Source organism: Chionomys nivalis, chromosome 19, assembly GCF_950005125.1.
Source record: "Chionomys nivalis chromosome 19, mChiNiv1.1, whole genome shotgun sequence".
Classification (NCBI taxonomy): Eukaryota; Metazoa; Chordata; class Mammalia; order Rodentia; family Cricetidae; genus Chionomys; species Chionomys nivalis.
Window position 1 is genome coordinate 62,971,510 of NC_080104.1, and position 11,491 is coordinate 62,983,000.

Sequence of the window (11,491 nt, forward strand, 5' to 3'; positions counted from 1 at the left end):
GAAAGATTTATTAATTAATGTCTATGTGTGTTCTTCTTGCTTGTTTGTATTTGTACCATATGCCTGTCTGGTTCCCAGAGGGACATTGGATGCCCTGGAACAGGAGTTAAGAATGGTTATGAGCATCAGGTGGGTGCTGGGATCTGAACCCGGGTCCTCTGCAAGAGCAGCAATTGCTCTCAAGCCCTGAGCCATCTCTTCAGTCCCTGGATCATGTTTTTTAATAAACATAAATCTAAAGTAGACTCAGCCTGTAAATCCTTGAGTCTCCACTGGAGGGAGGACCAGGATTCCCAGAGGCAGAGAGGGAGAGGGGACCTTGGGCAGAACACAGGTTAGATCTGAGATGAGACCCTGTGGATCCCTCCTCCCTGCCCATCCTACAACCTGGGTTAGATTCTGATAGATGGGAAAGAAGGAGAGAATCTCCAGGGAGGGGCCTGAATGGAAGCAGGAGCTCTGGAGACTGAAGTTCATGTTCTCATCCCACAGTCTCCTGAGTGCAGGGGCCTAGTTGGGCTTTGAGGGGACAGGGATGGAAAACACCTCTTACTGCTGTCACTCAGGGACCCCACAGGATAATGAGGCAGGCACCACTCACAAGAACAAGAACAAGCCTAGTTCTCCATACTAACTAAAAAGGCAAGAAATAAGCTCAGAAGAAAGGGAAAAGACGATAGCCAGGACAGCAGCCCTGTGACCTGTAACAGAAGCCCTAGCAGCTCATAATCCTGGGGACAGGACAAGGCTCTGGTCATCCCCATATCCCTGTGATCACAGACTCTCATCTCAGCACATGGTTCTAAGTGATGAAGAGAACAGACCAGGAGGTGACAGAGTTGACAAGTGAACATGTTGCTGTGCCCAAGTTGAGACCCCCAGAGAGACACCACTGGAACCCAGTCAAGTCCACAAGGCAAAAGCAAGGTTTATTCAGTGCAGACATAGTCCAGCTAGCTAGGAGCTGAAAGTCACCAAGTGGGGAGAGCTCCCCCTCCTCATTTGGGGTCGACATATATAGGCAAAAACTGCAAGCCAGGTTTACTCAGGGTCAAGGGGGTTGGTTTTGCTGAGTACAGGGTAGGGACTCCTTCTGCAGTGCAGGGTATGGACAACTTCTGTATATCCTCTTCCTCCTTTAAGTATCTACTTCTGCTTCTGTGATGCCCCTCTGGCTTCCCACCAAGCACTTAGGTCTGCTTCTGTCTAGACCACAAAACTGGGTATCGACAGGTAGCTAGCTGCTAGGAACATTTTGTGGTTTATACGTTTGCAGAGGTTTCAGTTTTCAACTAGCTCTTGATGCTGCAAAGTTTTTTGAACTCAGTGTCTTAACTAGCTCCTGATCAAGCAAAGTTTCTTAAAATTCTCCATGTCCTTACACATGTCACAGCGAACAATAGACTGAGCTCCACTGAGACACAGCCTCCCACAGCTCCCACAGTCTCATCCTGTCCCACCAGATGCACACAGCATAATGAACACAGATTCTGGGAGGTTCTCCATGCTGCCATTTATTTCCTCCACAAACTCTACGTATCTCAATTCTTTATTTTACCTGCCAATCAACCTTTGAGATCAAAGACGTGAACAACCAAGTTCACATTCAGATTCTTACTGACAGAGGTATTTTCATTTTGCTTCCTCTGTCAACTCCAAACTCAGCCACACTATTTCCTGCCTGGTCGCCATGCCTATACTTCCTTCTTGGCTACTGGCCAATCAGCATATTATTAAAAAACAACACAAGTGACAGGGTACAGACCATTGTCCCACAGCAGAGTCTTATTTTCAATGGGGAAGTCAGGGGCTGCAGCTCAGGACAGCATGGAGGAGACAGGATGGAGATGTCCCCTCCTGTCTGCAGGAACAGGAAGGTTGGCTGTGGAAGGGCAGTGCAGGGACAGGGTCCTGGTGTGCAGGGGTGGGCTGGGCTCCCCAGTTCTTCACATTGAGCCCCTGAGATCACAGGGACCATTACGCACTGTTGGGGACCCTTCCCCAACCTCCTCGGTTATGGATGACCATGGGTAGTGCCGCAGAAATCAGGACACAGGGGATGCAGAGTAGGAGATACAACTGCATACTTTATTGCAAAGCAAGTGCTCTTTTTATAATACTCAAATCACGATTCAAACTAGGTTCCCATAATACATGAAAATAGTTTCATAGACTAGTCACTTGGTTGCAACTAATTTTGAGGGCTTCGTGCCCTAGCTAATCTAAACAAAAAGCTCGGTGTTATGGGAATAACTCTTGTTGTAATATAATATGTAAAAACACATCATCAGAAGACAAACCACAACCTAATCAGAGCCTTTGAATTACAGTGCACATCTGTGTTCTCAAGGACCGACCATTGGCAAGGCACTCTACTGATGGGAGAGGTTTGCCTCCTACCAACTTGGTTTGCCAAGCCTATCAGCAAGAATGCTACCTCAAGTCTCCCTTGCACAGAGTTTCTATGCAGTTCAAACCCAGCCATCTACAACGTACTATTGTTGAGAGTGAACTGGGAGGCTCTGCATGTCACAGGAGAGACCTGAACACATCTTCTGTCACTCCATCCACACCAGGCAGCTGTCTTCACGCTACAGAACAAGAGTCATGAAAAATCACTGTGAAGACAACATCCCAAAAACCCAGCACTCACTCAAAGGAGATTCTGGGGGTCCCTGAAACCCAATCATGTCCACTCTGCCCCTCCCCAAGTCAGGTCCCAGAGTGTCACCTTTACAGTCTGGGAGAGACACATAGGAGCTCTGGGCACTGTCCCTGCCTGGGGTAAAAATACATATATATTCATGGGAAAGTAAAAACAGGGACCCCAGAATATTTTGGTGGAGATACTATGGATTTCCAGACCTCCCCAAAAAATCCAGCTTCAACCCAAAGGCTTCAGGGACAATCCTGCCCCCCCCCCCACTCTTACCTGAAGCTGGAGCATAGTTCCCTCCTTTTCCACCTGTGAGAAGAAAAGCTGTGAGAGACCAGGGAAGTCCTTGACCCTAGGAAGCTTCCAGAACTGACAGCAGACCCAGGGTAGAGACAGCAGCAATGAGGAGTGTGGATGAATTTCCCATTAATGAGGCAGAGATTCTTCTAAAAGGAGCTGAGAGAGAACTCGGTCCCTGCCCTTTCCTACCTGTGTTTCTCCTCCTCTTCCTCACAACAGCTACCACAGCTACAATGATCACAGCTCCAAGGAGAACCAGACCAGCAATGACTGCCATGATGGTGACCGTGGACTGAGGAGGCTCTGGGAAGGGAAGGACAGGACCTGAAGGTGAATGTCATGACCCCAGCTCTCAGCTCTGACCCTGCTCAGGGTCTACAGAAGGCTCCAACTTTCCCTGACCCCAGCTCTGCACCCATGCCCTCCTTACCCCATTTCAGGGTGAGGGGCTCAGACAGCCCCTCATGGTACACAAGGCATGTGTATTTGTGCTCCTCTCCAGAAGGCACCACCAGAGATGCCCACTTCTGGAAGGTTCCATCCCCAGAAGGTCTGGTCTCCACCAGCTCCATGTCCTGAGTCTGTTCCTCCTCCTCCCTCTGCCAGGTCAGGGTGATGTCAGCAGGATAGAAGCCCATGGCCCAACACCTCAGGGTGACATCACCTTTAGGTCCAGGATGATGGGTCACATGTGCCTTTGGGGGGTCTGAGGAAAGGGTTGTGAAGATGAGACATCTTGCTTCCTTCTGGAGACTCAACAATGTCCATGTGGCCATTCTGGGAATGGACAGGGGAACTGGACAGGATTAGGGTGTCCTGATATTAGTTGACCCCAGCTAGAGCTCAGGCCCCGGGGTCAGGTGCTCTTTTGGATGCTCTAAGATGTGAGTGACAGTTTGGGGTAGGAGGCTTCAGGGTTCTGCAGACTGATGGAGGGGAAGAGATTCTGGTCCTGAGCTGAGTGAGGGCCGAGAGATTCAGAAGAGCTGGAGTCAGACTCCAGAGACACCGAGTGTGGGGCACAGAAGAGACCTGAGAGAAAAAGCTCCTGTGGTCCAGGGCCATGGTCAAGGCTGACCTGCTGTACAAGGGTTAGTCTGCCAATGGGAAGAGCAGCCTGGAGTCTCCCTGTCCTTATTCCTCAGCCCCATGCCTGCGGGGCAGTGTTCTTCCTCTGAGGATGCCCAGAGCCTTTCTCCCACACTACCGAGGAAAAGCGAGGATGGGTCTTCAGGTACCTGAGCGCAGCAGGGTCGCCTTCCCCAGCTGCAGGTATCTATGGAGCCAGTCTATGCAGGGGCCCTGCAGGTATGCTCTCTGGTGGTCGGCCTCGTTCACATCCTCTGACTTGAGTTTAGAGATCTGAGAGGCCGCGTCAGTTGTGGTCCAGGATTTTAGGTCCTCATTCAGGGAGATATAGTCCCGGCCATCGTAGGCCTCCTGACAGTACCCACGGAGCAGGCGCCCATCGGGACCCATGTCACAGCCATACATCCACTGCAGAGTGTGAGGTTCTGGTGGGGACACAGTGGTTAGCGCCGCCTTGCGGCCACCCTGCCCCCTGTCAGTCTGTCCTTAACCTGGCCTTTCAGAATCAAAAGAGCAACTGGAAAAAAAAAAAAAAAAAAAAAAAAAAAAAGAGCAACTGAAACCTGAGCCAAACTCTGCGGGGTCCTTCCCGTTTGAGGGTCTGGGCAGGAGTTTGGCTGAAACTGTCGCTCAGCGGGTGAAGACGACCCAAACCTGTTCAGGGGAGATGGAGGGGTTGTGTCTGTGATCGGGGCCGCGGTCACTCACCGTCGTCACTCTGATTGTAGTAGCCACGCAGGGTCTGGAGATTCAGCTTGAAGTGCTTTCCTGTGTTCCTGGCTTTCCACGTCTCAGTCTCCCAATACTCCGGCCCCTCCTGCTCCACCCACAGCGCCCGCGGCTCCAACCTCGGAGTCTCCGCGTCGCTGTCGTAGCGCACGAACTCCGTGTCGTCCACGTAGCCGACGGCGATGAACCGGGGCTCCCCGAGGCCGGGCCGGGACACAGCGGTGAAGAAATACTGCAGCGAGTGCGAGCCTGGGGGAGGCGCGCGGTGAGACATCGACCCTGCTCCCGGGACCAGGGTCCCAGGTGAAGGCAGAGGAGACACGGGCTAGGGCAGTAAGAAGCGTTTACGGGGTACTGCCCCCACCCGGCTCCCTGCTCCGTCCCGCAGTCTCCCCACCCCGTACTCACTAGCCTGTGTTGGGACCAGAACTATGGTGCTCGCCAACAGCTTGAGCCAGTAAGAATACATGGGCCTCAGTACACGGGCCTGTGAAGGGTGTAGAAGCGATTTCTGTAAACTGTTGTACTTGGAACCTCAGAGTCACTGATTGGTTTCTCTAGAAACTCGGTGTCTAATGAGAACTGAGAGTCATTTGTGTCCGAAGAAAGGAACCCGATCAGACCTGAAAGTGGAACTGTGTATATGGAAAACAGTGCCGGGCGTTGTTCTGACATCTTTAATAAAGAAAATGCTGTCAAAAGCCACTGCATGACCTAGGACTTTAACCGGATCCGTGTCCTCTTCACTCTGGGGCAGCTGTGAATGTCCTGGATAATGTGGGCCCCCTGGCCCGTACCCAGCCCGGCCAACCCGATACCGCCCACCCGCAGGAACAGTCCCCAAACCTAAAGCAAAACTCAGACACCCACAGCCCCCTGCGGAATCTCGAACACTGGGATCAGGGAATTAGGGACCGTTCTGGAATTAGGGACCATTCGCGGAGTCGTGAGGGGTCGTGATCTCCGACCCGGAATTCACTCACCAGCGGACTTGGGTTGTAGTGTTCGAACAGGTTCTGAAGGCAGGTTTGGAAATTCTGTCTGTGCTCCTGTGGGTCCCCAGTGCTCCAGCTCCTTCTGCTTGGTCTACCCACCATACTCTGGGCTCAAATCGCTTGAACTTCCTGTTGTCTCGGTAGCCCACAGCAATGAACAGCGCTGGAGGAGGCAGGAAGGCAGGACACAGCTGGGGAAAAATAGGGAAGCAGAGCCTGGGAGCAGTGCACAGTGAGATCCAAACCTTCCTGTAGGGACCTGGAAACAAGAGAGAGCAAAACTGAAACCACCAGCAGTTTATACTTCCTAATCCAAACCATGCCCTTACGCTCTCAGAAACTGAAAGCCACTTCTGAGGGCTTGGGACTTTGTCCTCACTCAATAAAGCTAGGTCTCTCTCTATATATTGATTTTTATTTAGCTCTACAGTTTCCTCTGCTCCCCTCCCTGCCTCTCCCCTCCCCTTCAACCCTCTCCCAAGGTCCCCATGCTCCCAATTTACTCAGGAGATCTTGTCTTTTTCTACTTCCCATATAGATTAGATCCATGTGAGTCTCTCTTAGGGTCCTCATTGCTGTATAGGTTCTCTGGGATTGTGATTTGTAGGCTGGTTTTCTTTATGTTTAAAAACCACTTATGAGTGAGTAATACGGTAATTGTCTTTCTGGGTCTGGGTTACCTCACTCAAAATGATGTTTTCTAGATCCATCCATTTGCCTGCAAATTTCAAGATGTCATTATTTTTTTCTGCTGTGTAGTACTCCATTGTGTAAATGTACCACATTTCCCTTATCCATTCTTCGGTCGAGGGGCATATAGGTTGTTTCCAGGTTCTGACTATGACAAACAGTGCTGTTATGAACATAGTTGAGCACATGTCCTTGTGGCACGATTGAGCATCCTTTGTATATATACCCAAAAGTGGTATTACTGGGTCTTGAGGAAGGTTGTTTCCTAATTTTATGAGAAATTGCCACACTGATATCCAAAAGTGGTTGTACCAGCTTGCATTCCCACCAGCAATGCAGAAGTGTTCCCTTTTCCCCAAAAAACTCTCCAGCATAAGTTGTCTTCAATGTTTTTGATCTTGGCCATTCTTACAGGTGTAAGATGTAATCTGAGAATTGTTTTGATTTGCATTTCTCTGATGACTAAGGATGTTGAACATTTCCTTAAGTGTCTTTCAGCCATTTTAGATTCCTCTGTTGAGAGTTCTCTGTTTAGGTCTGTACTCTATTTTTTGATTGGATTATTTGTTCTTTTGATGACCAATTTCTTGAGTTCTTTCTATATTTTGGATATCAGACCTCTGTCTGATGTGGGGTTAGTGAAGATATTTTCCCATTCTGTAGGTTGTCATATTGTCTTCTTGACTGTGTCCTTTGCTTTACAGAAGCTTTTCAGTTTCAGGAGTTCCCATTTATTAATTGTTTCTCTTAGTGTCTGTGCTGCTGGGGTTCTATTTAGGAAGTGATTCTCTGTGCCAATGTGTTCAAGTGTACTTCTCACTTTCTCTTCTATAAGGTTCAGTGTGGCTGGCTTTATGTTGAGGTCTTGATCCATTTGGACTTGAGTTTTGTGCATGGTGATAGATATGGGTCTATTTTCATTCTTCTACATGTTGATATGCAGTTATGCCAGCACCATTTGTTAAATATGCTTTTTTTCCATTTGATACTTTTTGCTTCTTTGTCAAAAATAGGGTGTTTGAAGGTGTGTAGATTAATATCTGGTTCTTCCATTTGGTTCCATTGGTCCTCCTGTATGTTTTTATGCCAATACCAGACTGTTTTCAGTACTGTAGCTCTGTAGTAGAGTTTGAAGTCAGGGATTGTGATGCTTCCAGAAGTTCATTTATTGTACAGGATTGTTTTGGCTATCCTGGGTTTTTTGCTTTTCCATATGAAGTTGAGCACCATTCTTTCGAGGTTTTTGAAGAATAAAGCTAAGTCTCTGTATGATTATGTAATGCATGATTTAAAAACAAAGCAACTAGATGAAGGTATAATTAACTGGGACTGATGTACTATTATTCATCATTTTGATAATCCTTTTGATGTTTTGATAATTCTTGGTTTATCTCGTAAAAAGTTGTTTGATTTGACTGCCAAGATACAGACCTTAGAAAAACTTAATAAAACAGATCACAGAGATATTCAGATTCAGACAGAGGAATTTAATGGAGAACCAATTTCAGCATTTCATTTTAAGGTTAGAGAGGAACAGCCTAAGGTTCTCAAACAACCAACCTTAATATATCCAGTAACCTTACAGGAATTGCCAAACGTTAGAGGTTCTGTAAGAACTGACTGGACTCCTGTGCCAATGTCAGATTTAAGGAGATTCAAGAAAGCAATGGTCTCATATGGTATGCATTCACCTTTGGTGAAGCAATTGTTAAACTTGTGATCAGCTTGTAATAGAATTGTCTCTAAAGACTGGACAAACTTGGTTAAAGTTGTTTTAGAGCCTGGTCCACAATCACAGTGGAGAACCTGGTTCAGAGAAGAGGTCTAGATTACTGAACAACAGAGTAAAGCTAGAGGCATGGTATGGAAATCTCCCAAGACCAACTTCCTGGAGAAGGAGACTGTGCTACCATAGAACAGCAATCTCTCTAGGATGACCATGCTCTGGCTTTATGCTGCGCAGCAGCTTTGAATGCTTGGGACAGAATTGAAGAAGCAGGAAAGAAAATTGAGTCCTCACCAAAACCCCAGTCTGAGGCTGTGGTCCTGGTGGCTCGCAGAGGGCATGTTGGTTCCTAGAGCTGGGGACAGGCTGGGCAGGTGGATGGGAGGGGACCAGCCTGGCAGGTCCCACTACTGGATCTTCAACCTGCAGCCCTCAGATGGGGGCCCTGGAGCAAAACACCTGCTTTTGTCATCCACCAAGAAACCATGGCAGAATGAAGAACTGAGCTCCCTGGGCTCTGGGGGGAGCTGGGATCCACAAGCACACAGAAGCAGCAGCAGCAGGTGGCACAGTTGGCTCTGAGTTTTTTTTTTTTTTTTTTTTTTTTTTTTTCGAGACAGGGTTTCTCTGTGGTTTGGAGCCTGTCCTGGAACTAGCTCTTGTAGACCAGGCTGGTCTCGAACTCACAGAGATCTGCCTGCCTCTGCCTCCCAAGTGCTGGGATTAAAGGCATGCGCCACCACCGCCCGGCCTGGCTCTGAGTTTGAGAGCTCATGGGAGCTGAGAGATCCTTGGTGCAGTTCATCTATGTCAGCCAGAAGCCTTGGCCTCTGGAATTGCTTGATGCAGTCAGACTGGTCTACAGAATTCTGGGATTGAACTGGAGAGGAAAAAGCTTCTTGGTTCTGGGAGGGAAAAGAAAAGCTTTGCTACCAATTCTCATGTTGGAGTTCAGTGCCTTCTCAATGGAGCAACGACCCACAGGCCAGCAGCAGGACCTGATGGAGCCTCACAGTTACTGGGATCTTGCTGTCGTTGGCTCTTGGGGATTCATCAGCAAGGTCTCCTGGTCCTGTGTAACAGGGCTGTTGTAGGTAAAACCAACCCTCCACCCTGCCAGGAGCTGACCCCAGACTGGCATTCAGCCTGCAGATCAACCAGAACTTCACTCAGAGTTGCCTGGTTTGCTTGGGCAGCACCACCTGCATCCAGTGCCTAAACTTCCATCTCACATACAGGACACAGGAGCCGCCAAGGCAGTCAGTTGCACAAGCTCCACCCCTACCACATCCCTCCCTGCTACTGTGTCTTCAACCTGTCCCATATTTTGTCAAGCCAGCACCTCACAGCCAGAGAGGATCCGGACCACCTTGAACTACCTGATACAGGAAGGAGTTCAGCACAGTCACAAATACAGTCCAGAGGAGCTGAGGGTCTCCATTCCCTGGTTTGCATAACACCCAAACCAAAGGACACTTCTCCCAATAGCTTGGATTTGGTTTGCTGTGGACTGGGGGACCTGGGCTGCTCCTCCAGTAAGAACCTCTGAGTTCACCCTCACTAGCTTTCCTGGGTCCCTGCAACTTCAGCCATGAAAGGGAGACGTCCCTGAACTCAGTGCAGGCCCGCAGGCACCTTTGCTCCTACACAGCTTGAAGAGAACCACTACACTGTCGGGGGTCAGCCTCAACAAAATCCTTGTTACAGAGTGGAGGCGTGGGAATTTAGACATATAGTAAAAATAGGAAGATGTGAACGAAAATAATAAAATTCAGAAACACATAGGATAGTATCGGGAGGGAATTTCAGTGAGTACTAAATATTTGCCCTGTTTAATTTCCAGCAGCTTGATATACCCCTGGTTTCAAAAGGTAGGGGCAGAACAAAAGGAAAGGACTGCATGAACACACAGATTGAAAGTCACGGAGTACAGTCATAGTTCAAGCACTTGACTCATGCCCTAGACCAAACCCTCTGTAGACAAACCACTCCCTGTGTGGAATCCAAGTTATTTCCACACAAGGAACTAGAACCTAGTTGGATCCTCAGACTTTTGTTTTAGGTAGGAACCAACTACTTCCCTATTTCAGGAGCAGGAAGTCTGGCAACAAGCCACACCTGTTGACAATAGTCTTGAGAGAGCAGAACTCTAATTTACAACTAGGTGGGACCTTTGTTTGAGTTAAAAGCACCTTTGGCCACTTTGGGCCTCCACACTTCACCAACCAAAGACCGTGAACAGCCCACACTGTGCAGTGCAGGCTGCAGGGTGCTGAGTCTCCCCATTGCATCCAGCTGCAGGAGCCCAGGAGACTGTGATGCCTGTGGCTGTCCCAGAGGACAAGGAGTCAGCAGCTGAGATCAAGGTTAACAGCAGGGAGGACTTCACCCCTTGTCATCCTGGCTGCTCTCTGGGTGCCTTTCCCCTTCCAACTCCCAGCTCTCAATGGCCCCAATTGCCCAGGTGAGCCCATGGCTGCTCTGGATGTTGTGGCCCATGCTGCTGCCCTGAGCTGGCTGTGGGCCTTGGAGTGAAGCCTGAACACCAGGAATCCAGAGAGAGGCTCCTGTGTGAGAGGCGGCCTGTTGGTGTGAGCAGTGACTTCATGCTCAGCAGCTCTGCAGATGGTAAAACAGGGTCTGCAGTGGGAGGAAGGTCGCTGGCCATTCCCACCTCTGAAGACAGTCAGGGAGAGGAGCAGACAGTGCCCCAGAAGTCAGAAGTCAGTCACCTCAGCCCTGAGCAGGACATGGGCTTTCTGTGTTCTGCCTGTGCTCCAACACTGCTGTTCCTGCAGCCCCTGGCACCCAGCAGTGCCAGAGTGAAATGTTCACTCACTGGAGTTCTTTGGATTCTGTCCTTAGTTTTTCAAAGCAGTAGCCTGGGGCTCTAGAGGTCTTGAGTTTGCACAGTAATCTGTACAGAGGGCAAGACACCAGCCACTAGAGAGAGCTGATGATGGAGGTGGGTCTTGTATCTTATCTGTTGTTTTTATTGGTTAATTAATAAAGAAACTGCCTTGGCCCATTTGATAGGCGAACCCTTAGGTGGGTGGAGTAAACAGAACAAAATTCTGGGGAAAAAAAGTTGAATCAGGCAGTCGCCATGATTCTCCCACCTGACACAGACAAAAGTTAAGATCTCCCTGGTAAGCCACCTCGTGGGGCTACACAAAATATCAAAAATGGATTAGATCAATATGTAAAAGCTAGCCAATAAGAGGTTAAAACTAATGGGCCAAACAGTGTTTAAAAAAATACAGTTTCCGTGTAATTATTTCAGGTAAAGCCATGCAGGCGGCCGGG

At 48.9% G+C, this 11,491-nt stretch overlaps 1 protein-coding gene across 2 annotated transcripts; it reads right to left on the reverse strand.

Annotated features, from left to right (window-relative positions):
• Positions 1–2,468: 2,468 nt before the first annotated feature.
• On the reverse strand, positions 2,469–6,023 carry LOC130890465 (H-2 class I histocompatibility antigen, D-37 alpha chain-like). Of its 2 annotated transcripts, XM_057794389.1 has the most exons (9): positions 5,758–6,023; positions 5,183–5,261; positions 4,754–5,023; positions 4,195–4,470; positions 3,387–3,662; positions 3,146–3,259; positions 2,933–2,965; positions 2,732–2,779; positions 2,528–2,591 (listed from the first exon to the last, which is right to left on the reverse strand). In XM_057794389.1, the coding sequence occupies exons 1-9, from the start codon at positions 5,869–5,871 to the stop codon at positions 2,587–2,589; spliced, it is 1,215 nt and encodes a 404-aa protein (XP_057650372.1). In that variant the 5' UTR covers positions 5,872–6,023; the 3' UTR covers positions 2,528–2,586. The 2 variants fall into 2 exon arrangements, with proteins under 2 accessions (XP_057650373.1, XP_057650372.1); XM_057794390.1 differs by lacking the exon at positions 2,732–2,779 and having other exon boundaries at positions 2,469–2,591.
• Between the last annotated feature and the right edge of the window lie 5,468 nt (positions 6,024–11,491).